At 40.7% G+C, this 26,472-nt stretch overlaps 1 protein-coding gene across 1 annotated transcript in view; it reads right to left on the bottom strand.

Annotated features, from left to right (window-relative positions):
- LOC126490199 (ADP-ribose glycohydrolase MACROD2-like) overlaps positions 1–26,472 on the bottom strand; it is a 1,491,479-nt gene that overhangs the window by 147,558 nt on the left and 1,317,449 nt on the right. The window contains exons 9-10 of the mRNA XM_050124928.1: positions 15,525–15,572; positions 8,422–8,505 (exon numbers count right to left, since the gene is read on the bottom strand). Coding sequence (XP_049980885.1) covers positions 8,422–8,505; positions 15,525–15,572 — 132 coding nt within the window. The remainder of the gene's footprint in view (positions 1–8,421; positions 8,506–15,524; positions 15,573–26,472) is intronic.

Genomic DNA, 26,472 nt, shown 5'->3' with positions numbered 1-26,472 from the left:
TGCATTGCAACTGTCCTACACTGTTTGATAGTGTCAAGAATCCTACAGTCAAATTAGATCAGAAGAACCATTCTAGACTGGAGGGAAGGACACATGACATCAGGGTAGGGTCCTTAGCTCTGCAGAGGATCTTTGGTTTATAAAGAACATCACTGGAGAACTGACTAAACCTTGCTAGGGTCTAAAAGCAGCACTTTATCAGTATTGGTGCTCTGGTTGTGTGTGTGTGTGTGTGTGTGTGTGTGTGTGTGTGTGTGCAGTGACACTCATCCTTACAAACACAGGCAGAGGCCAGAAGCTGATGTCAGTTACCTTTCTCAATTGCTTCTACAACCTCGGTTTTTTGAGAGAAGGTCTCTTACTGAATATGGTGCTTGACATTTTATCTAGGCTGGCTGGCCAGCAAGTCCCTCCCCCACCGCATCCCCACCCCCAGTGCTGGTGTCACACAGATGCCGGGGATGGGGATCTGAACTCAGGTCCTCACACTGGCACAGCAAGCTCTTTACCCACTCAGATGACTCCATGCCCCAGGCCTTTGATCTTTTATAAGAGGAGTGCTCATGCTCCTATAAGATCCTCAATGAACTATTTCCAGATGAGGGATGCCAGAGGCTTGGCAACTGACCCTCTGATTATCTAGGAAAAAAGTTTGTTTTTGTTTCCTGCTTTGTATTTTGCAATTACACTTTCAGATTGTCAGGAACTCCTAGAAGGAATGGTGCTCAGCGTCAAGCTACATGTGCTTCCTGATTTACTGAAGGGAGGGCAGAGCTGCAAAGCCTGTACCAATGGCATTGGCCCATTGGCCAAAAGTGGATGCCTTAGAAAGAAGGAGGAGCAAGTCTCCCCGGGAAGAGCTGTTTGCAGCTGTTTAGGAAGTGCCCTCCAGGACCGCCCTGACTTTACCATCTCCTTGTCTCTCTCTATTTTCTCACACACTATGTGTCTTTCTTCTTCCTGCCAGGGCAATGGTTGTTAGTGCTGAGTGGAGAATTCTCAGAATGGATAAATGACAAATGGTCCCAGTGGATTTGCTAGCATCTGTGCCCAAGGAGAAGCGTGTACCCTGGGTTTTGTGCATCACTCCCTCGGGTAGAGTGGTCCCTGGGAGTGAGCTCATTCCCTAGACTGTCTCTGATAGCTCCAGAGCAACAAGTACGAGGAAGGACAGCCATACTTGAGCTAGCCCTCAGGAGACGGTGGTGTGTGGCCAGGTAATTCTGATGTGGGTGGACAATTCTAAGGCTCTCTCTGGTACAGTAGGAAAGAACAACTCTACTGCAATAGAAACTGAGATTATGAAGTACAACCGCAATGTGAAATTCCAATACTGTTTCTTTTTTTTTTTCTTTTTTTAAACAGTCCTCCTTAAAGACAAAACATACAAAACTTCTATCTGTTGAAAAGTTAGGACCCAGTATTACAATCCTCAAGGTTCTATTGTCATGGTGCCACCATTGTGTGTACGTGTGTGTGTGTGTGTGTGTGTGTGTGGTGATTACTCAAATGCTTCATCCGCATAGCTAAGAAACAAGTTTTCAATGAAACGGAAGTGAATGGATGCAAACTTCATCCTCAGTTCTATATTGAAGTAGATGAACTGAAGATTTAAAGAGACACAGTCCAAAATAACTCAGAGGCATCTATACAACTTTTTTTTTTAAAAAAGATACCTTTAAAATGATTATAAAAAACGCTCTGTGGGAATCTGTTCAATAGGTATTTTCCTTTGTTCTTTTATTAGCTAACTTTATATCCACTTAGATGAATTCTTCAAACATTGACTGGGTTTGGTTGACAGTACCATATGGTGACTCACAACTCTCTGTAACTCTAGTCCCAGAGGATATGACCCTCTCCCTCTGCCTCCTACAAGCACCAGTCATGCAGGTAGTTCATAGAAATCTTTCCAGACGAAACACTCATACATGTAAAATAAAACAAAACTAAAAATATAATTAAAGAGACTCTTTCCCATCTGTGCCCAGAGAGTGTGGCCCTATGTGTTCTCAGAAGTCCATGTGGTCATGGAAAGCGTGATGCAGAGATTTTGAATTAAGATTATAAGTATTCACTGGGAATGCAGGAAAGAGCTCAGAAAGAATCATTTTTTTATATATCTGATGTTGATGTAGATTTTCAGAGTTTTATATCAAAGAGATACGTCAGACAAGACTAAATGGAGGATTATACTGCACTCTGAAGTGAAAAAAGTAAGATTTGGAATCTTGTTTCCTAGCAAGGTCAGGTTTGTTTCCACTGTCTGTGCCAGCTTCCCTCTCTCTTGGGGAGGAGATGAGGTATATGGTGGACATGAGCGTGGCTGTGTCACAGAACCCAGTGCTTCAGTTCCATAAAAATGGCGAGACTTTCTGCTGGTCCAAATATGAAAGGCAATAGTATGTGCAGAAAGTCCCAATACAGCTCCCTTTTCTGGGATGACTGCAGCCTGAGATTGCCTCCCTTCAGAGACCTGGGATCCCAGCTTTTCTGTGTGTGCATCTGTCATTTTTTCATTCCCCTGTTGCCCTAGGTAGGTCAATCTCAAAGCCAGGAAGGTCACGGTCCCTCTTCTTTTCTTCCTTTGATTATTTCCTCCTTTCTTCCTGAGGTTGGCAGTCATGAGTGACGGCAACTTCATGACCATCACTTACTAGGGAAGGTGCTGATTGAAACCAACAATGTGATAACAGGGAACCACCGTTCATGGAGGAATGAGTGCATGAGAATCTATAGTATCCAAGTCACTTAGAATAATCTCCACACTCAGCTATTTTTGTTGTTGATGATAATTTATAAGGTGTATACAAAAAGAGGTTAAGAATTCCTACAAAAGCTCCTCAGTCTCAGGAGGTCCCATTTATTCAATGCGGCCCTTACTGTATGTATCTTAATTTCCTGACTCACAAACCTTATAGAGAAATGGGTAAGATTTGTTGTCAAAAATAAATATATACATAAAATTGAAAATGTTAAAAAAAAGAATTCCTACAAAAATCCTCACAAAATAGGATTATAATATACTATAGTAAAAGTCATTTAAAGCTTCTGGGGTTACTTGTTTCTGGATTTTTTTTCCATTTAATACTTTCAGAGCACAGTTAAGCATAAGAAACTAAAATGTGAGAAAGTCTGGTCACAGAGAAGGGGAAACTACCACAGTACTCAACAAAAGGGTGTGCACTGAATACTTGGAGAAGAAACTCCACCTGGATGGCGATCCCTCCACTGACATTTTGGAGGAAGGATGCTGTAGGTACCTTGGTATCATGTCTTCCCCCAGCTGCAGCTGATCCCACCCCTTCGGTATTATAGGTACATTGAGACTTCAGGAAGCACATCCCTCTCTGTGGAAGTCACTTGGCTTCACAAATATCTTGAGAGGGCTTTGGAGGATAGCACTGTAGAGTTCTATCATCCACCCTTGAGAAACACATAGAGAACAGGACTGAGGCAGAGGAGAGAGCCTTGTTTCCCCCATCTTATAGAAACTGGAGAGCTGAAGGGTTAACGGCGACTGTCTCAACAGCAAGGTCTGATTGAATAGCCATAACCCTAGACAGCTTGTCCTTCCTTCCCTGACCTAGTCTGTGCCCTCCTTGAAGTTTTAGAGGTAGTAAGTGAAAGTAGAAAAAAAGTACTGTTCTGTGCACTTGTGAAAACTTTCAGCTAAAGAGCTTTCTTGGGAAGCATGATTTGCAGGAAAGATCTGAAGGAGAGAACAGGCTGGGAGGTTTATTTTCAACTAATGCAGTGGCATGGGGGAGGGGAGTGCTGAGTGAATGAACTCAAGAGAAATATGAGAGAAAGCCATTGACATAGGAGACTGAGACCATCCATTCTAAACATTAGTTACAAAATATTTTGATCATATTAAAAAGAGCCTCAAGGATTAATAAATAAAATGAGTGACTTTTTGTGGGAGGCAACTTTCCTTGTTTGATATTCAATACGCTTCAATGCACTATGCTGGGTAATTTCTATAGAGCATCTTGTTGAAGTCTGCCTGTGATCACAAAAAGCAGGGTTATTCCTTCCACTGTAGTGCATGGGAACACAAGCCCTAGTTTAGAAAAACTTCCCCAACAGGGAACCAGAATTTGAAAAGGCAGAAGGTCTGCCCATATTTTACTTAGCTGTTTATGTATAGCAGGGACAATACAGATATCTTATCACCCTACGTGGGATACCTCCAAACATGAGGGGGTGTGGGGTTAACAAACAACACTGAAAATAGACAAATAAAACTGGAAAGCCTCCTGTTCAAACAGGACTCGTGGCTCCCCTCCCCTGGCAAGCTTGGCTTTCACACCATAGAGATTATCACAATGCCGACGTTTTCTAAAAATGATTTGGAATCTGAATGCTAATCCTGCATCATGCCCACAGCTGCACGGAATGGGGAACTGTGGAGGACACAGCCATAAACCAAATGGATTGCCGGCTGTTTCTGCCGACATAGGAAAGCTCCAAGTGCTCCCAGATCATGGGTAACAGAGAGCAAATTGAAAGCAAGATGGCGGGGTCAGCATTTACTGAATTGTAATTTTTGCCAGAGAAATTTAGTTTGTTTAAACGCTTCGTATCTTAAAGTCTACAGGGCGACACCGGGCTTTTCTTCCCGAGAAAGCTGTCGTCCTCATTTCTGCTCCTTCAAAGCTGGTCAATCACTGTGCTCCTTTGAGTGATGGCAAAGTCAGAATTATGACTGCCTGATTTTACCCTTCACTGCACTTGTCAAAGAAATTAAATTAAAGATCATGCTTATGAATATAATGCATGAACTACTGCATGGCATTCCGAGCGATAGAATGCCCCTTCCACCCAGCCACTCAGCAAACAGCATGTCACACAATACTCTAATACACAGAGGAGAGGATGGAACGGAGAGAAAATTCTGCCTCTCAGGAAAGATGAGGTACATGTTCATGGAATCAGAAAAAAATTTAGCTCAGTAAAAGTTAATAACTCTAATGCTTACAGAATATTCAAACTAATATCATACTTTCTTATTTCCAAAAAATGTTTCCACAAAGAATTTTGTCTGACTAAAGAGATTATTCACATTTTAATGTGCACTATAGTGCGGTTTGAGTTAGGGTCACAAGAGCGAGGGTTCCTGAAGAGCAAGCATTCCATGCACACTTGCAGATGGATTTCCCTGCAGAGGCAACTGCTGAGCAGACGTCATAATAATAGGGCATTTGGCAAAAATATGACAGAAAAGTGACATCGGCCTAGTAATTTTTACAGAGAAAAATATGCTTTTATTTTATAAATTGTGTATATAATACAAATAGGCTGCAATATTACATATAATCTTTTATGTTTTTTAAAAAGTCTTCCCCTCTGCCAAGATAATTTCCTGGGTAAATTACACACACACACACACATGCGTGCACACACACACACACATACACCTATTTCGCTGTGTGTACCAGAAAATATGTGTGTGTATATTTATAGATAAGCCTGCATTTATATTTTTACTAGTATGTCTGTGCTATTTTATCTAGCATTCATCTTTCTATTAATGTTTTTATATGACTCCTGACTACATAACTGAACTGACATTGTAGCAAAGGTTCCTCTTCGACATCATCACAGAAGGAATTTGAATTTAGTTATATGTAAATCTGTGGAGGCATCTTCTAACCCGATGGTCCACACTGGAGAATGGCGCTACTAGAAGCGCTAACACACATCTGAATGGCCTGGAAGGTTACAAATAGCACGATGCCTCACCCCAGCTCGGGTCTCTGAACCTGCTGACTTGGGATGATGTTCTAGCGTGTACGCGTCAAAAATATCCCCTGGGGATGTGGCGTGCAGATTAAAGTCCACTCTGAGGACGACTTGAGTCTCAGTAATGTAAGGCATAGAGAGGTCATGCTTGGTCATGAGTAGAGTGGAAAATTTTCTCCTGCCAGTTTTAACATTTTATGGAGTCAACGCAATTGCTTGTGTATAAACATTAGCAAAGAAAATGGTAAGTCTGATAGGTATTTAAGGTCTTCCTAAACTGGTATCTTCAGAAATTTCAAAGAGCCAGATGTATGTATGAAGGAGCTCATAAGCCGACTACAAAAGTCCCTACAAATGAAAGTCCGAGAAAATGCCAAGAAGAACCTGAAAACGAAAATTAACATAAGCTCAACCTTACAGAAGCAAAGGTCGCAGAAGCAGACATGTGCAATGAAAACAGACATAAAAGCAGACATGCGCAGTGAAACCAGACACAGGTTGTAAGTTAAGTGACTGTTGAACTAAAGAATGACTAAATGTATTTGTAAATAAAACTTTTTAAAAAGAAAAAAACAGCAGGGGGCTACTGAAGTGAGAAGTGAACTAAACATCACGTTGAGTAGTATTGGAAAGAAAATTACAAAACTTAATAACAGACTTGAAAAAAATAAACAGAAGGCTTCTGAAAAAGAGACAAGAAAAAGGGAGTGTGCGTTTGTGTGTGCATGTGTATGAATGCATATGTGTGTGTGTATGAATGTGTGTGTGTGTGTTTATGGGGGGCACAACATGGTTAAAATTCAGAAAGTAATGAGGAATAATAGACAGCAGTAATAAGATATTATTTTGGTATTCATTTGGTGAGGAAAAAGAGTGTGGAGTTTTAAAACAAGCAAAAGACGCTGACCCCCCATCCTGAGAAAGTCAGAAAATGTCAAAGGAATAAAAAGAATTGTACACCTAACTACATCGTATTGAAACCAGAGAATACAAAGGCACAGCGCACCTTGTGAAGCACTCAGAGGGGAGAGACAGTGAAGGAAAACAACAGCTAAGTGGGAAATCACTTCGCAACCATCAGAGAACAGGTACAATTTGAGGGAACTAGCTTTGAAATGTCATAGCATAGCTGCCAGGTTCTACTTTTTATTCAGAAAAAAAAAAAAAAAAGAAGTGAAAACAAAATCAAATTAACTACATTTCCCAGACAATAAAGTCAGAGAGAATCTACATGTGTAATTTTGCGAGATCACATGTTTGGAGGGGGTGAAATTGGACCACTGAGTCATACCAGGATGAGAGGATGGTGTTTCCCCAACAAAGCAATTTGAGGAGGAAGTAAAAGTCGTTTTAAAGAGTCACAAGGAGTAGCGTGGAAGAATAAGTCTCAGCATGTCTACATTTGTATTGACAGTAGACCCCAGCCCTGGAAAACCACCTTCAATGGAAACAATGCATTGGTTGGCAACCATCTTGTAAGGGGTAGCCTTTCCAGGGAAAAACAACTAGGGTTTTGCTCCTAAGTCTTCACAAGTTTGACCTTCAGAGATCCCGTAGGAAAAGGTGCAGCAATCACACCAAGAAGGGTGCACTCACTAGTTTCCTCCTCAGAAACTAGCAAGGCTTGCCATCTGGTCCTAGGCAGAGCCTTCGACCTTCACCATGATTCTACGAGTTCTGCAAATTGTTCTAACCATCTAAACACATTTCAGTGAGTGAGGACAGTGTTTAGTAACTGAGATAGTCATAAAAGTGACAGTCATCACTAACAGAATGCCAGACGGCTGCTAACCAGCTAACCACTCCTTCTTCTTTTTAATTTTAATATATATAAATATAAAAACAGCAACGATACTACCAGACTATTTTCTCACGAAGCACAAAGTGGAACTCCAAGTAAGCAAGCAGGAGATGTATGTATTCTGCAGTCCAGAAGCTACACACCAAAAACACACCCACATTCGCCTTTCAAAGACAGTTTGCATGATTGTAGGCTGTCCTCAGAGACAGCATCATTCCTTCTGAAGCCTGAGCCCAACAGGACTTCCCCACTGACCACTAAAAAAATAGAAGAGAGATGTTTGCAGCATCATTGCTGAGGTTTGCTTCTGGGAACCCTAAAAACATGTTCATGTGAAAAACAAATGATACCAATAAAACAATAGCCAGAGAACTGTTCGTCATGTATAGGCCTTGACACTAAGTTCCTCATGGTCTGAGGACTTCTTAGTTTTAACACAACTCACATAATTTCACCTTATAGAAATGAAACTATGCCATGTAAAGAACATGACTTTTTAAAACATGTTTTTTTCTTTAGCAACAACAAATCTGACTTCATATTCACAAAAGTTATTGCACATATAAAGAAAGCAAAATAGGATTGTTCTTTGTCATTTTGTAACCCTTAAGAATATGTGTCACCGGGCAGTGGTGGCATACGCCTTTAATCCCAGCACTAGGGACACAGAGGCAGGTGGATCTCTGTGAGTTTGAGGCCAGTCTGGTTGTCTAGTTCCAGGAAAGGCTCCAAAGCTACAGAGGAACCCTGCCTTGAAGCAACAGAACAAAAACAAAACAAAAAAATCTAAATGCGAAAGGTATGCATATACTTTACAAAGGAAATGAAAGTTTGTCTCCATGGCATAAGTTTTGAGAGGAAGCAGGACTTACCTTCACTGGAGTCCTTTGAACTTTCTGGTTTCTTTGCTTTGCTCTTCTTGTGAGGTGGGGAAAGGCCTTTAGGCTCAAGCCCTTCTGGAAGTACAAATTTAATAATTCTTTTTTAATATTTACCAGTAATGTCCAGAACGTGTTAAATTTTAAATATCTTTTTCTTCTTAGTAGTAATCTCACCCACCACATGCACACACTTACTGAGCCTTAACTACAGATCCATCTGTCATTGTGGCTGAACTAAATCTTGGCAAGGAACTTGTATTCTCCATCCTACTACATAGACTTAAACTTAAGCTCCAATATTTTTCTGTAGACATCATCAACGATTCATGCAAATGCCAAATCGCACACAAGTGCTATCTTAAAAATTGGGTAATTCTCCATAAGAACAGTCCAAAGGACTCCGCTCTAAATTTCAAGGCTTAGAAGATGCCATTACATCTTTCATCTTAGTCCTCAAAGGTCAGAGAAATGAAACACAATGTCACCTCACTTTTAAGGTACCTGGGGCTGGGAAAGGCTCTGCTTCTACTGAACGGACTTCTTTTGTATTCTAGAATCTAACGAGCACTCTCCTATGTCTCCAACTAATCTGTAGTTTTTATCAATTTTTTCAACATTTTCTTAAGTCTACCCACAGGGACTAGGAAAGACTGGAGGGCGTCTGGAGAAATAGCTCTCCATCCACCCCATCTGATTAGAACGTTTGCTGGCCTTGAGTTACAGTTTCTACTTAATCCTTCGGCTGAGCTCAATGTTGGTGTCTTCTGCCTTTGTTGTCTCACATTTTTGGCTTGGGGTTGGATGTCTGGATGTCTTCTGTTTGCTTTTCCATTCTATTCTCGACCAGTTAACAACCTTTCCTGCACCCTAAGACCAAATGTTCTCGCTTACACCAATAAACTTGTCAATACTCTATCTTCCTGCTAGTTTCTGTCAATGCAGAACCCACAAAATATACTTTATGGGATCATAGTATTCTTTGTGGGCTGACTAGTTCCTAAACTAAGGTTAGAATCACTATCAGCTGGCCTTCTTCACAGGTTACCAGTCCCAAAGTCACCCTCATTTCTACCCCATACAAGACTGGGACTTATATGTCCTACTTTCTCAGTCCGAATGGTTTCCCTTTACTCAACCCACATCAGGAATCTCAAATCTGAAACCAATCAGAACTACCCTTCATGTGTACAAACCTCTCTGTGGTACTCCATGTCTAGAAGAATGGTGTTGCATACAATCTACCAACCAGTTCAAACTAAAACCTAGGTATCGCCATTCAAACTTACGCTCACCTGTGTTCCCAAGCCAGCTGATCATCCCATCTTTGCTCTAGGAAACCCTAGACTCGTCTGTTATGAATAGTCCTGGCACCCGCATCAGCAGCACTTCTTGCTGTTTCTCAGTTCCTACAGCTAGCCTTCTAATCTTCCCTTCTAAGGACCGCGCTTCCACTGCTGAACACCGTGATCTTTTCAAACATCAATCAGATCTGGGTGCTCACCCTCTTCCACCGCAGAGCACAGTGTGCCATTTGGCTTTGTTGATGTCTGTAGTTTCATGGCCCATTTGCCTTGCAAGTTTTTCTTCAATTCCTTCTTTGCTTTTATTTTCTATGTGTGTATGTTTTGTATGCATGTATGTTTATGCACCACATAGCTAGTGTCCACAGAGACCAGATGAGGGTGTTGGAACTTCTGGAATTGGAGATACAGGTAGCCATGAGCTACCATATGGGTGCTGGGAATAGAATCTGGGTCCCCTGGAAGATGATGCAGTGCTCATAACTGCGGAGCCATCTCTCTAATCCACCTTCTTACTTTCATTTTTTTGAACCACAGACTGATTTTTGCCCCAGGACTTTGCTACTGTCTCCCACTCCAGTGCCTCTAGTACATTTCTGCCTAGTTTTGGGGTTTTCTTTTTACTCTTTTTATTTTTCCAGACTAAATTTACCCACTGCTCCCCCCCCCCCGCCCACACACACACCGGAGGCAGGAGGTGGGCGAGGCTTTCCCTGACTACACAATGCAAAGGGCCTAAAAGCAAAGTTTTTCAAAACCACATCACTTGTATCTGGAATTATCTTGCTCCCTCATTTGTGTCTTTATTGTACACATACAACTAACTCAATGTTTTACAAGAAAAGGGTGTTTCTTTTTTTCACATCCCTCCTGTATCCTTGGTGCTGAGAAGTACAATGAGACATAAAAAAGAGTCTGTTTTATTTTTTGCTTCACTGGTCCTTTCTTTAAGTCCAAGATATAACAGCTCTATGCCTAACTCATTCTCTTAGCAGCTGTTGCCTCATGCCTAAATTCTAAAATCACACTACAGGACTGCAGTTAACTCATTTCTCCCCTTTCCTCTTTTGTCTATTAAGAAAGAACCAGAACAACAATAAAAAATGTCCACGTTTGCTATTAAAAATTCTGGTGTCACAGACTACAAAGGCGTGGGGCATAAGAGCTAAGTTTTAAGTGGTCACAGGTCAGTCATGGCTAAGGTTATTACCAAGGCCCGGGTGAAAAACATTGCCAGTGACTGCCTTAGCAGCTTGCCGACTTCTGTCACAGGTATGAGATGCATGCTGATGCTTTAGAATGGTTCAGCAAAACCAGAAGTGGGGTCTTTGGAACAGCTTATTGCATACAAATATCAGGTCCACTGAGAGTCACGGACCAGGCAAAGAGGCATTGTGATCTCACCATTAGATCTAGTCCCATTGTACCCTGAAGAGTGCTGTTCTGGGGCTAGGCAAGAGCCTCCAGATATGAAAATGCAACTTCAAGTCAGGGTTTCTCACACCTGAAGGCTTTGTTGATTGCCTGCCAAGTTTGTGATTTCCCACCTTAACAGAAATTCTTAGGGTCTAGGTGAAGTTTTCAAAGACATCGGTTTGCCTACATTTATGTTCAATGGGCATGGAAGCTTGTTGCATAGAAAGGCCTGTGTGAAATTCATGAGCCTTTGATTGTTTCCTGATGCCCATGGGGTGTTCAAATAAAAGTCACTAATAAACATGACCTCTGTTCAAAGGTTCCTACCTGAGGCTCCACCTATATCAACCATCACACTCCCTGTTGGTCTAAAAAGAGCTGAAGGAAAAGCTGATTTTGTTCCTCTTTGCAAACAATGTCCTAAGCTTTCTTGATGTGTACTATTTTAGACTGCCTGTTTCTAACAAAGTCATGAATCTGGAGTTTGACTATGAGACTGAACTCTCTTTCCTCCTCTGCTCTAGGTGAGCAGCACTGTGATGGTTGATATAGGTGGAGCCCTGCTGCCTCAGACTGGTCCAAGTCAAGAGTGTGTGGCCTTTGAGATGGAAGGACATGGGAACATTTGGCATGCCTGAATAAGGATGATTAAAGTTCTACAGGGGGAGAATGTCACCTTGAAGACATATCAACTCCATTTGAGATGCTTCTGCCTCCATTTGCTCTAAGGGTCTGGAGACCACAGCAAAAAGTTAAATTGCATCAATTCTGGTGTAAGACAAACTTGGATTTAAACTTGGACTCTACTTTTTAAGTAAGAATTAATTGAAGCCCCCATAATCAAAGTCTTTCTTTGTCAGTTGTTGTAGGAAATAAACTCATGCACATCCAGTGATCTGCACAAGAGAAGGCCCAGTTGAAGTCTGGTGTGCTCAGAGGTATGCCAAGCCTGACTTGAGCCAGCTCACACCATCTCGCTCCAGCTCTGTTATGGAGAGCTTTGAAGAGTGTGTGGCTGATATTATCATACCTATGAAATCATCAGGAGATTCCCATTGCAACTCAAATCACCCACAGAGCCAGCTGAGAAGCATGGCAGTGCTTTTAGATATTGAAGTTGTTATTCACTGCCACTCAATAGCATCTGTCTATCAGGTTGAGTCTCTCGAGTAGCCCTTCACTAGGTCAACTGTATTCTTAACCATCGCTGTAGGTTTCCTACTTCTGTGAAAGGAGACAATGTATGGCAGAGGGAAAGCAAAAATGAGTGGTCTTAGGAGAGAGCTGGACTCATCTTGCAGACCAATACACTCCATCGTGAGATTATAACAAAACCAGCCAGCATACCAACGTCTGGCAGGGCCAGCTGGAATGCTATGGACCATCCAGCACACAAGTCTCCTATGGCTTCAGCACTCAAACATTAGGAGATGCAAACGAGCTCCCCACACCTATTCTGTCTTGGCATCATGGATCATTGAGTGTGACTCGACCAGATGTTGAAGGCAGAACTCCCTGGATATCTGATGGGACTGGAATCGGAAATAATGAGAATACTCCAGACTACAAATGCTGATTCTAGCTTGTAGAGACGTCCTTCCTTTCAATGATTTCTTTAAAATGAATCAATGGTTTGGGTAGTTAGCTAGCTCTGTTTAAGAAGTCAAGTCCCTTTGCCTAGAAATGTGTAGCTGTGGCACTGAGGCCAATGGTTCATTGAACATTAACCTGGCTGAAAGGGCAGAACCCCTGTGGCTGAAGAATCCTCCAAGGACACTTTATGCAAGGCAATGCACGAGAATAACTAAGAATAGCACCGAACTCATTCAAGCTAATCTAGGACAGATTTTTAAAAATAAGACATTTTACATGGACATAAGAATTGAAGTTTTTATAGAAATTTTATCTTGGGCTTTCTGTTTCATAAAATTCAAGTAGAGTTCTTGTCTTAGGTTGCATTCTCCCAGGTATAGATACTGGACAATGTTTTGAGTATAAGTTGCTAATTTGAGAATTAATCTCAGAAAGTATCAGAGAAGGACTAATGAAATAAGACAGGAGAAGGAAGATAGATACTTCTACATATATTCATGAACAATCCCCACCATGGGCATTATAGGCTAAACTCTATTAGGGACTTCTTGTTAAGGATATAAAATCATGATGTTTAATATTCCAGCTATATAAACCTTTTCAGTGAGAACTTGAAATGTGCTTACTTAATTTGAACTGAGATGTAGACCTGAGATATACATGGATGTCATAGGTTCAGAATTAAAACTTAGACATGACATCTAACCAAATTTCTATATTGATTATAGGTTGAACTGATAATGTTTTTGGATAATTGTGTTATATAAAATGTTGCTAAAGTTAATTTCATTTATTTATTTTTAATATGAGTGCCAGAAAATATAAAATTACATCTGAAGCTCATATATGTCTATTGGTTATACTGCAATATACCCTAGAATGTGTCTCAGGTGTGTGTGTGTGTGTGTGTGTGTGTGTGTGTGTGTGCGTGCGTGCATGTCTGTTTGCTGAGGCTTGAATCAATGTTCTTGTACAATGACACTACGGAGCTATACCGCCTTCACAGGAATCCTGGGAAGCTAACCCTTATTCATCATTGGTTTGAAGGGTACTTTATCCATCATTGGCTGGAGAGCTACTCCAGAGAAACAAACTCACTAGTACATTGAGTTTTCCTGCATGAATAGAGAAAGCCACTCAGCTGAGGACCATAAAAGCTATCATTAGAAAGTTTCCATTCAAAGCCAAGCATGAGTGCTGAGGGAACAGAGGCATGGCATCAGCAGCTGCTGCAGTCCCTCCTCTGCTACCTCTCTCTGTTCCTGCTTCTAACTTTCACATTCTTTATCCACCTCTCATTTTAGCTGAGTTCATTGTCCCTGTAGAGAAGGGAACCTTATAAATCAGGCATGTCTAAACTGGGGAAGAGAAGAGAAACTCTGCGGCTATTGGTCCAATGGACTTTTAAGAAGAACAGGAGCAGATGCTATTTCTCTAGGCAGTTAAAGGATCGCCACCAGAGGGACAGAATTAAACTAATGCAGAGAATGTTAACTTTAATGAAGCCTCAGTTAATGAGACCCTTCACACCAGAATTTGAAGCTTTGGTTATTGGAGATGCTGAGACCAAGATTGCCAGTAACTTATAGGCTGCTCTGGACTCAAATTGTAGGGCACCCAAGACTAAAATCTTTGAGATATCTGTTTTAAATTTTGAAAGCTAGGTCAATTTCATACCAAAAGCATAGTTGTTGTTTAAATGGGGAATATGGACCTCTTAATCTTATAATCTCCATGGTTGAGAAAACGACAGCAGGAAGTAATAGCATAGTGAATAGTCAAGCTTTACCGAGAGCCAAGCAGTGTGGGCAGCAGTTAAGGTACATCGTCTCATTTAATCTTCTAACTGAAACAATATGGTGACTATTGTTGCCCCAGAAGTGAACAAAGACTATTGAAGAAAGATACTCAAAGTCAACGAATGGTGTAGAGCTAGAACTGTGTTTGGGTCTATTAATCCATGATACCTATTTATAGACATAGTGAGCGACTCCCTTAGGCCAGAGCTTACATTTTTAACCACCAGGTTTCCTTGTGATTCTGGTCTCTCTTGAGTGGTTGTCATACATCTTAATAATAAAAATGGTATATGCTGTATTATATTCATCAAATAGGGCCACAGGAGCCGTTTAGGCCTTACAAGCTGTGAAGAACCATTTTGAAGGAGTAAGTGATACTATGGGATTTCTACACCTTGACCTTAAGAACGTGAAGCATCTCTCTGGCTCATTGATGCTTTCAAGATGAAATCAGCTGGTCACCATGTTAGAAGGACATCTAGATCTTCTAGATCACTTAGAGTGTTTAAGTTTGGAAATTGCCCCCAGTAAGGCTTCAGCTTATAGCTGAGTCAGTCATCATCCAGACAAGTAAATACGCCAGCTCCTAATGGAGGCCCAGATCGTATAGAATTGGGTGAGTACATGCCTTCTACTCTGGAATTCTCAGACCCAGTGTATTAGCAAAGCAAACGGTTGTCTTGAGTAGCAAGACGTGGTGATGATGGTTTCTTTACTTCTCTGCTGGTTACGCTACAACAGTAATGTACCTTTCTTTCATTTTTTCCCCTTTACTCTGTCAAGAAGCTCAAAGTTCAATTTAACCCCTAAACATAGAAACTATGTTTGCCCAAAGAGTTACTATAGCCACTCCCCTATTTTATGATGTTGAACACACATTTCTACTTTTTCATCTTATTCAGTCTTTCCTTAAAAATTGCAGGATCTGACTAAATCAAATTGGTTCCCGGCTTTACCCCAAGCAATAAAATTACGGTCTTATTACCTGCATCTTCTTTCATGTCAACGTCAGCTGCTCCCTCATTGTTATCATCTGTTGGAAAAGGAAAGATAATGAGCAATGCAAGAAGCACCACAATGCTCCAGTTTGATTCATCAAATAACGAAAGGAAAGTAGAAAGCCGAGTACCACATCAGCCATTTATCCTGTATCATCACAGCGGGTCACGCTGTGTTTGAGGAAAGTGCACCCACATAGCAGAAGCTAACACCGAGGGTTACATTCCCCTTTATAACAACATATAGCAGCATAATTTGTTTTATTTATACAACATATGTGTGGCCACATTGGTCATCTCAATTTTTCAAAACTGTTTCCCATGAACTTTAAATACCATATACTTCACACTCTGGGAAAGTATGTGCGCTGAGCTCCCGTGTCGGGACAGTGGACTCACTGACATTTGCTTCCTGCACTTAGCTATGAGCAGTTTCGCTTGCTCTGCTGCTAGGCAGACTTTCCACCATCGGCTCCACAGATGTTACTGGTGGTCCCATTTCTGTCCAGTTCCCTTCATTTCCCATAATACTGCTTTCTAAGTGGACAAAGATATGTGATCTGCACTCTGATGACATGCTTGCTGAGTGAGTCCCTCTCCTTCCCACATTGTGTGTGTGTGTGTGTGTGCGCGCTTGCGCACGCACATGTGTGTTGAGAAATGGTCTCTCTATGTATCCCAGGCTGTAATCACACCATGTAAAAATTGTCCCAATCCTCCTGCCTCAGTTGCATACCATCATACCCGGCTGTACTTACTCCTTTGAACTCAGAGCATGATACGTCTCTCCTTAAATGCTCCTCATACCAAATACCTTGGTCTGAATATTTGTCACCTATTTATATGCTGAGCCCTTTCCCCAAAGTCATGAACTTTGGAAGATGATTTCATCGCCAAAATGGAGAGCCCTAATGAATAAGATCAGTTGCCTTAAGGAAGAGGTCAAAGAAAGACACAGTCTCTGTTGTGCCCTTAAGGACATGGAGAGATGACACTCTCTCCGTAAGGAACTGGACCCTAGCAGGCAATAGAACTGCTGAAATCTGGATACTGGACTTCCAGGTTTTGATAAATAAATTTCTGATTTTTAAGCCTTTCCATTGATGGTATTTTTCTTTACAGCAGTCCAGACACTAAACACAAGTTAATGCCCCTGTGTTCGTTCCCCTCCAGTCAGTTTACTGTACTTTAATTCTAATCCTCTGCCTTGTGTGTCTTAGGGGTTTCCCGGTTGATCCTCTCTTCTGCTTCCTATGACACAGTTTCTTTTCATTAATAGTGCCTGCCAGTTCATCTTAATACAGTTCTGCTCTGGTCTACAGGCTCTGGTAACAGCCCCCTGTGCAAAGCACAAAGCACAAGCACACTCCTTAACCCTCTGACTCTTCCTTCTAATAGTTAAGGCCAAAGATATCTCATTCCAGCCAGCTTCCTTACTTCTGTGGTGTTGGTGTTATCACCTAGACAGACGGCAACACTCAACTATTTTCTGCTTCCTCAAGGTACTATTGCTCTTACTTTATTTTATGTTGCTATAACAAAATACTTGGAATGAGCACTTTACAGATATAAGAGGTTTATTTGGCTCACAGCTTTGGAGGATAAAGTTATAAGACAGTGTGCTCCCATCTGTTTAGGCCTCCACTGAGAGCCACTGGCGGTGTCATCATCTGGCAGATGGCATCACAAAATAGGCACATGCACATGTTAAGAGTAAGCAAGATGGCAGGGAGAGGCACAGCCCTCTTTCTCTCTCCTATGACTAAAGAATCTGAGCACTAACTCAGTCCTAGGAGGACCACACTACCTAGGGTAGTGCCCCATGATCTAATTATCTCTAAATGGCATAGAATCTTGGTACCATTACCCTGAAGACCAATAATCTAGAGCACAGACCTTTAGAAGATAAACCATAGTACTTCCCTTTAACTTCCTGTATCTACCTCATTCCTGCTGGTGAAACCATCACCCTCTCCTATCATCTATACCCTTCAAGACTTCAGTTCACATTTTCTGATGCAGGTGAGCAGAAGTGTCACCGAGAAAAGCAAAAGGCAGCTACATCAGAAGAGGTGTCCATGAAGGCTTTCCTGATCATCTATCTGATGCAAGTTTGAATTAACTGTATTCTTTTTTGTTGACTTACTTTTGCTATCTTATGAATATATACTTTGAAGACATTCGAACTCAGGTCCCTGCCTACTGGCCCTTCAGCCCACGCATTTACTAGGCATGTGATCTTGAAGAAGTTGCCTATTCTTCCTGAGTTTCAGGTCCCTTGATCATGATGAGTGACAACAATGTCTACTACATGGACTTGCTCTAAGAACTGAGTTAAATAATGTCTACGCAAAGCACTAGAGCAGGTATTGAAACATCATCAAGCACTAACATTGGTTATTATTTATATAAAATGTCAAATCTAGCACTGCCATCCAGATGGCCACTTTATGAATACTATGAGAATGAAGGCCATGTCTTGTGTTCCTTTGTTTTCCTTGGTAACCAGTACCATTCATCTTATGTAATAGAATAGATAAAAAACCTTTCCACTAAATGGCCAAACTACAAACAAGCATGTAATCTTGGGAAAGTGACCTAAAACAATATAACCCTCAGTTTCTTAATCTGAAGAACAGGGATGGGAAAGTAACCAACTTCTTACAACTGAAGGGTGTATGCACACTTGCGTGCGCATGTACATCTCCCCCCCCCACAGCTACAGAATAAGCTTTTAAAGCTACTGATATTTGGTGACCCGACACTGGTATTCTTTCTGATACTTTGGTAACCATTTAGTAAGCACTACCACACACAAGAAGCATAACAGTCCTTGAAGACTGAGGTCAAGAATCCCTTTCTTCACAGCAATCACAAAGGGAGTCACAATGAGCAGACTTCAAGTGGTAGACAGGACATGATAGGCTGCTGTAGGTGAGCAGAGGTTCTATCACTGACAGAAAAGAGGAAGTCCACGGGCGCTTTCCAGAGGAGCTGATGGGTCACCTAAAAGGTAAGCTGAGACTAACTTGAGGTAATGAGAGCCAGCAGTGTGTTACCAGGAAAGGTTGTCTCCTGACTATACACTCTATGCTCGCTGACACTTGGCATCAGCCATGCGGGTCCTTTGCCTAAGAGTTTTCTCTAGTTCTGGTTTCTAGAGCCCAGTGGGCTAAAGAAATTCTGTACAATGAACCTGTTCCAGGAGCCAGCCTACCACTTGTGATGGACAGCTTGCTGTTTCTCAAGCTCCTCCCACAGATACCACATGCTTGTTCCTTGTTCCACATGATTTCCATAAGTCTCCTTCCCTCATTGAACTTGAAGTGCTTGAGTTTGAACAGAGTTAGAGTATAAAGTAGTTTGGAACTTAACCCCTTGACCTCCTATACCACTCCCCCTTCCTCTCTCTTCTGCTAACAAAGATCTCTACACTTCTTTCAACAAAGGATCTCTACACTTGAACCCTTGCTTCAGGACAGGCTTTGGGTTCTGTTTATTTATTCTATTTTTAGCACCCTCAAACAGATGGGAAACTCTTTGAAATACATGTTCAGGAGCAGTCAAAATACCTTCAATGACATCAAATTTGTTCTGAATGGCTGAAGGGCAGAGCATGATAACCGGAAGCTTCAGTGGTCCTTTCTGGCTAAAGGTCCTCCCCTACCAGGAGTAAAGGTTCATTTCACAGGCCATGTGACTGGGCTACAAGGTTCCACAGTATCTTTCTGTGTGTGTCTTTGAGGGTATTTCTGGAGACTGCCACTTGAACAGGAAGACTGAGAAAAGTAGACGGCCCTCCCTTATGTGGGTGAGCATTGGGAAACCATAGGAAAGTCCTCAGAAGACAGAAAGGCTGAACTTCGTCTGGACAAGGGCCATGCTTCACAGCCCATTACCCACAGTCCTGCCTTAATGGTTCTTGTGCTTGGACACTCTTTCCTCTCCACCTTTGAGTTCAAACTGAAATATTGCCTCTTACTTTGTTTTAAGCCTACAAGTACTCAGACTAGGGCAGTGGTTCCCAAACTTCCTAATGCTATGACAATTTAATACAGTTTTCACATTGTGCTGACCCCCAACCATAAAATTATTTCATTGCTACTTCATAACTCTAATTTTGCTACTGTTATGAATCATGGTGTAAATATCTTATATGCAGGATATCTGATTTGCGACCTCCAAAGGGCTCACGACCCATAGGTTGAGAACTGCTAGACTAGAAACACATCATTGGCCTTCTGGATCTCAGGTCATTGGCCTCAGAGGGGACCTGTGCTACCTATTCTTTGGGGTTACCTTCCTGTCTGAAGAGATGGAGACTTGTAAGCCTTCATACTTTTATGAGACATGCCTTGTAATATCCATTTTCCATATGCCATACACAGGTGTGTTCCTTTGCTTCTCTAGAGAAACACTAAGAAAAAGATTTTAGAAAGAAAATTTGCACCAATATGCCAGCGTTTGAAGTTTCTGACAAAAACTAGAACAGCCAAACAACTTTAGGCAGGCGAATGATGTGCCAAGTATTGAAGAAGAATTTTTGTCTTTGTCAGAGGAACTCACCATGATAGAAGATACATGCCTTGGCATTTTGATATTTGAATTCAAATAAAAGGGAAGTGCTTTTAGTCTGGAAAGCACAAGCTGCAGTTGATATTAATTAAATTCACCTTGCTTGCACAATCCATACAATGTGCTTGCTTGAGCCATATATATGAACTATTTCTGTTGGGGCTTCTTTTCCTAACAATACCAGGAACCAGAATGACATTATATAAAAACAGATGATACCCTCTGGAGTTGAGAGTCATGACACTGAAAATTTGGACATAGTTTGGGGACTGATAGAGCGTGGGCACAGAGCTCCTGTGCTTTAATGCAGTTTATCAAGCTTCATACGTCTTTGTTAGAGGACAAAAATGCAATAAAAGGTCTCTAGCAAAGAGATACAAATGCCATTTCAAAACAGAGAGTGATCCATCAGTTGGTATTGTTCTGTGTATACAGAAATGCCAATCCCAGAAAAATCCCCTTCTTTTCCTAGGTGTAGTGCACACGAAGGCTAAAACTCCATCTCCTCTCAAAGGGCCTCTTTGATGTTAATTTCATGAAGGATGTGGCTTTTATTCAGCCCATAACTCTCTGTCAGATTCCCCTGTTGAGTTCTACACAGGATGTCCAGTTATAACTGAAGTTCTTATTTTAATAAAAATATATGTGAAAACCAACTAGTGTCTCTTGAAGAACCAGTTTGGGATAACTAGCTATATTGACTTTAGGAGCCACTTTGTAAAGAAGAGGCTACCTGCTTTAGCTATGCACTGGGTATCTATTTCACCTTCTCTACGGGTGACAGAGTTAATAGAAATGTTTTTTGTCCAGTCATTAGACCTGCTTTCTGAGAAGCACTTTGTTCCCCAACCAGCAACAGTACATACTTTAATAACTTATGCCCCACTACTTCAAATAACTTGCAATTTAGATTTAATCTTCATCCTTTCCTTTAGGTCTACATTATTAATACAATATTTGGGAAAGTAGAGTATGTGTGTGCACAATAGACACACAGAGCACTTTATTCTGAAGCAAGTTTTAAATCTGTATCTCATCACCATCTGGAAACTTTTAAAAATGCAAACTTCCCATACTTATTCAAGACATATCATGTAAGAATCTATGGAAGAGAAATCCAGAAATCAGGGCTCTGGCCATCCTTGCATGAGATGTTCAGACATCTTGCAGCTCTGACTCCTTAATGCTAATCTAGTGCAGTGTATGCCCAAACAAGAGCTAAGCATAATCATACCTGTGCTTAAAATCACCTAGCTACTATGCAGCTGAATGGATTTTGTCATGGGTCATGTCTATAATCTTTAGATTGGCTCAGAGGCATATGCACGGATGGTGACCAACTTCAAAGAGGACTATAGTTGCGTGGGCGGGGGGGGGGGGGGAAGAGGTGTGGTGGAAGAAAACAGTTGGTGCAATTGAGCCATTCTCTTCCACCCAAGGAAATAACTTGAAGCATGTTATCCAAAACTTTTGTGACTATTTTAGAACCATCTATATATAAGGGTGAATCTATCAAGGCTGCCAGTTCTGCAACCCTTTGGTGGCTCACACTGCATGTGGTTACAGTTTACAGGCTTCTTGTGCCTTTTTGTGTATTCTTTGCATTCGATCATCAAGGGTTTCTGGGAACTATTTGCATATACAAAGGTAAAAAACATTATTAGAATAAATAACACTAAGATTTCCGTGAAGTGTAGGAGATGCTGGAATTCTCATGGCTTCCAATAAGACTTGGTAAACAGAAACTCTAGGCCAACATTGACAGATGAGGGACTGTCCTTATAGAGGCTTCACTTCTAACATTAAATTGAATATTAGAAACCATTGAATCTATCTAATGGTTAAATATACTTTCTGTAGAGCAGCTGAGAGGATTCATTTGTTTTCAATTTTAAAGTGAATAAAAACAAAAAAAAATGTTTTAACTTTGTTGTGGGTCAATATGAGCACTCAGTTGTCATTAATATATCTGGCTCAGTCAGATTAGCTCACAATGGCACCAAATTGCTAAGTCTGGGATTTGTGAAGAGGAGGACTGGGGAGTAAGTGGGAAGATTTTTTTTTTAAGTGGTTCTGAATGTGTTGAGTTAAAGATGGCTAAAAGACTCCCAGTGAGACATAGACTGGTGTCTATAGCAAAGAGTACTGTGCCAAACACACAGACAACAGGAAAGTAGAAGATGAAACATTCACTGAATAAATTATGACTAGTTAAGGAAACTAATGACTCCAAAGTGGTGTAGGAGGTCCTTCTGTCTATGTGTTGTTTTCATTGGTTAATAAAGGAACTGCTTTGGGCGTATAGTAGAGCTATAGGGGAACAGAGCTAGGCAGGGAAGACTAAATGGAAGGTTGGGAAGAAGAGGCAGAGAGAGAAGCTATGGAGCTGCCACCAGAGTCAGACATGCCGGAACTTTGTTGGTAGATCATGACCTCGTGGTGATATGCAGATTAATAGAAATGGGTTAAATTAAGATGTAAGAGTTAGCCAATAAGAAGCTAGAGCTAATGGGCCAAACAGTGATTTAATGAATACAATTTTTGTGTGGTTATTTTGGTTCTAAGGTAGCCAGGCAGCCGGGAAAGAACAAGCGGGTCCTCCACCAACAGTAAAGTATTATCAGAATTCATGTGATCAAATACACACTGGATATTAGTAGACATGGTCAATGCATTAAAGAGGTTCTAGATCTAACTGTTGTGGTATGTTCCCATGATCCTGGCACTCTAGATCAGAGGCAGGATGATTGTTACAAGTTGGTAAACAACTTATATAGCATAGTGAGTTCATCCAGGGTTACTACATAGGGAACCTGTTGAGAGGAAGGAGAATGGGGATGGGGAGAGTGGAGAGGAGGAAGAGCAAGCAGAAAGTGGGAGAGAAGTGGGGGAGACAGAATGATGAGGGAGGAAGAAAAGGAGAATGTGGTGGTGGAGGAGGAGAGATTGATTATAAAACCTCACCAAAGGCAATTACAAATTAAAGGTTGGGACAGTCATGTGACTTTTGCAGTTCCTAGAGTGAATAACAAATGAAGGAGACAAAGGTAAAGTCTGGTCAACAGATAAAATACAGGCTAGGGCATTTTGAGTTACTCCCTTGTTTTTGTTTTTTTTTGTTTTCCCTTCTGGAACCTTGGTAGAATTTTCTCATTCATATGCTATTCCTCAAAAGAAATTTATTTCCCTTACCTTGGCCTCTGTGCCTTCAAATAAAGAACAGAAACTAAACTATTGAAGTCTCTTGCCAAAGCACCCTACTGCTTTCTCCTTACAGCTACTGCTTCATTCCCCATTCTAAGTGGTATTTAGGAAGTATCTGTTTTTCCAGAACTTTCTAATGAGATCAAACTGTACTTAGTCAAGACTCCTGTTCCGAGGTCCTTGTTTGTCCTGCTGTTTATCAGTGTTCCCTCCATTCACTGCACACTCACCCCTCCCTGAAGGGACAGATTGCTTTCTGCCTATGCTTGGTGCTTGTCCCAGCATTCTGGTTGCTTGGTTACAGCAACACTTCACTGGATTTTCACTGAAGGCACAATGTGTTTGCAGCTTTTGGGGCCATCAAGTGGAAATAGTTAGGACTCATTTCTAAGAAGGCAGTAAACTCATTTATGTCACATTACCCAGTGACTGCCTTGTTGAGGTCTAAACGTCAGTGTGACCTGCATAAGAAGTGTGCACAAATGTGCCACATCCTGGTAAGTGATCATTATTAAAGAAACATTCTAATTCATTCACTCTAGTTTCTCTATACACTGGATATGCCATTTAGGGAGGGAGAAAAAAAGCAACTCATATTAGGTCAACAGGGCTTTTATTTTGTCTTTGTTTCAGTTACTTTTTTCAAGGAGTTTGACGCATTATTTTGACCACTCTGTAACAGAGTTCTAATTTGGTACTTTAAAAAGAAGCAGATTTTCTAGGGGTGGTGGCTCACCCTTTCACTCCAGCACTGGAGAGGCAGAGGCAAGTAGGTCTCTACATTTTTAATGCCAGTTTTAGTGTACAGAGTGAATTTCTTGCCAACTAGAAGCATATAGTGGGACTTTTTCTTTTTCTAGGTAGATTTATTGTCTTACAGTTTATACGGTGGAAGTCCAACAAGGATCCAGTTATGCTAAAATCAAACTATAAAACAGGACTTCACTCCATTCTGGAAACTGGGGAGGGGAAACATTTCCCTTGGTTTTGTACTTATAGAAACCACCTTTATTCCATGGCTCCTAACCCTCGCTCTCCATCTTCAAATGCAGCAATGCTGCATCTTTCTGCACAATCATTTGTAACCACATCTTCCACTGATCTTTCCTTCCAGTCTTAAAGGTCCTTTGAAGTAATTCTAAGGGCTCCATCTAAAAATTCCAGAGAAATTCCTTTATCTTAAGTCAGCTGATTGTAAATTGAATTGAACTTTCTCTTTTCAGTGTAACTTAACATATCCAAGCCTCTGCAGCTTAAAGTATGGATACCATTTTTTTTCCTTTATGATGGGGGTCCTTTTCCTACCTAATATGCCTGGAAAGTCAGAAACAGGTGTTGTTGTTAAAGACTATCTCAAGGTATTACTAAGAAGAATTCTATTGAAATTTAACCAATGGCCTGCACCATAAAATCCACAAGCTTTAACATCACTGTCATTAATGAAGTTTTGGTTAAATAAATAGAATCATATTTTATAAAAAAACTTCATTTCAACAACCTTTAACCTTTATTCTTTTCTACATTCTTTATGTTTATTTATAAAATACTTTCCCACTACTTTTTAATGAAAATAATATAACAAAGACAAATGCTGAAATACAAAACTATTTTTGCATATATTTAAGAGTTAAGATCCTTACTGTATAAAAACATTTTATATATCAATGAGCACATGATGTGATGTCGATAAAATTGAAACAAGGATATAACTTTCATACAAAAATATTGGAGGCCTGGTGCTGGAGAGATGGCTTCAGGAGGTAGAGTACTTGTTCTACAAGTCTATGTTTGATCCTTGCAACTCAGATGAATAAAGAGAGAGCTGGCTCCACAAAGTTGCCCTCTGACCTTTGTACATCTCCCATGGAATGTACGTGTACACAGAAACAGACACACACATCCATGCAGAGTTTTGAAATCTATCAACAATAAAATTGGAGAAAAGTGGCTAAAAAATGAATAAATGACATAGGTAATAAGAAACGCAGTTTCCATTAATTACCTTGTTTAATATAGGAAAATGTTCACATCAAAACACAAGAATATATACCACTGAGAAGAGTAGGAGGGAAGCGAGTTCTCATCAGCTGCTGGGGGAAGGGAAAGCAGGTTGTGTAACGCAGGTAGGATGGCTGTTTATAGTTTTGTCTGCAGAAATGGAAATCCCTGCAGTTGTGTAATACAGGGCACTTATCTACAGCGCTGCAAAAATGGTGAGCAATTTCAGAACTCCCAGTAAAAGTGTCTTAGTTTTGAATATATTTTGTGAAAGCAATTTCACTTTTAAAAAGCATTGAAAATTAGAGAGAATATGAATATTTACCCAAAGTATGGTTTCCTTAAGTTGCAAATACAGAATGATTTGCAAAAATAGTCCCAAGTTCAGTGACAAGGCTTTGAGTAAACTTTGGGTCCATTGAAATAAAGTAACTGAAGAATACCTGATCACAAAGAAAAATGCTCATTGTTTGGGTTGACTAACAGGTTCTGGTTGTATACATTTTCCCATTACTAAATATCAAAAAGATATAATAAAATGATTGATGTCTGGATTGTAGGTTAGGAAATAGTGGATGTTTTCTTCTGTTTGCTTGTGTGCTTTTTTTTTTAGTAAAAATATATGTGATTTTTATATGAAGAACTTTTATTTTCTCATAACAGTGATCACAAAAGCTAAACAATATATTTTGAATTCTTATCAAGAATCAGAATGCAAATAAATATATAAATGGATACATTGTAAATTTTGTGATGCTCAGCCGAGATACCTATCCGAGTAACATTGCTTCCCTTCTATTGGCCTTGACCTTATTTGTGCTTGCTCCTGGCAATCTGAAAACCATAAAAATCAAGGCACACACAGGAAGCCGTGGCTCTGAGGTTGTACCAGCACTGAAGCTATTTCTTGGGGTGACAAGTCCGACAGCTCTTTTCCTTATGCCGCAGATGCTTTTAATATCTACTGGACATTATGTTCACCAGTCTGCTTATCTTTCCCTGAATCTTGCCACTCTGTCATCAACACTGTGTTCAAATCTCTATCTCCAAACATGGGTTTGGCAAATCAAGGGAAAGAAAACCTTACTGGTTTGTGGTAACTGTGGTTCATGGCAACTGCGGTTCATTGCTGTTCTTGGAAAATGGATCAAAAAGGAG

Source organism: Alexandromys fortis, unplaced genomic scaffold, assembly GCF_014885135.2.
Source record: "Alexandromys fortis isolate MF-2015 unplaced genomic scaffold, M_Fortis_MF-2015_v1.1 scaffold_248, whole genome shotgun sequence".
NCBI lineage: Eukaryota > Metazoa > Chordata > Mammalia > Rodentia > Cricetidae > Alexandromys > Alexandromys fortis.
The sequence above is the reverse complement of the archived record's forward strand: the minus strand, read 5'-3'. Positions and strand labels throughout refer to the sequence as shown.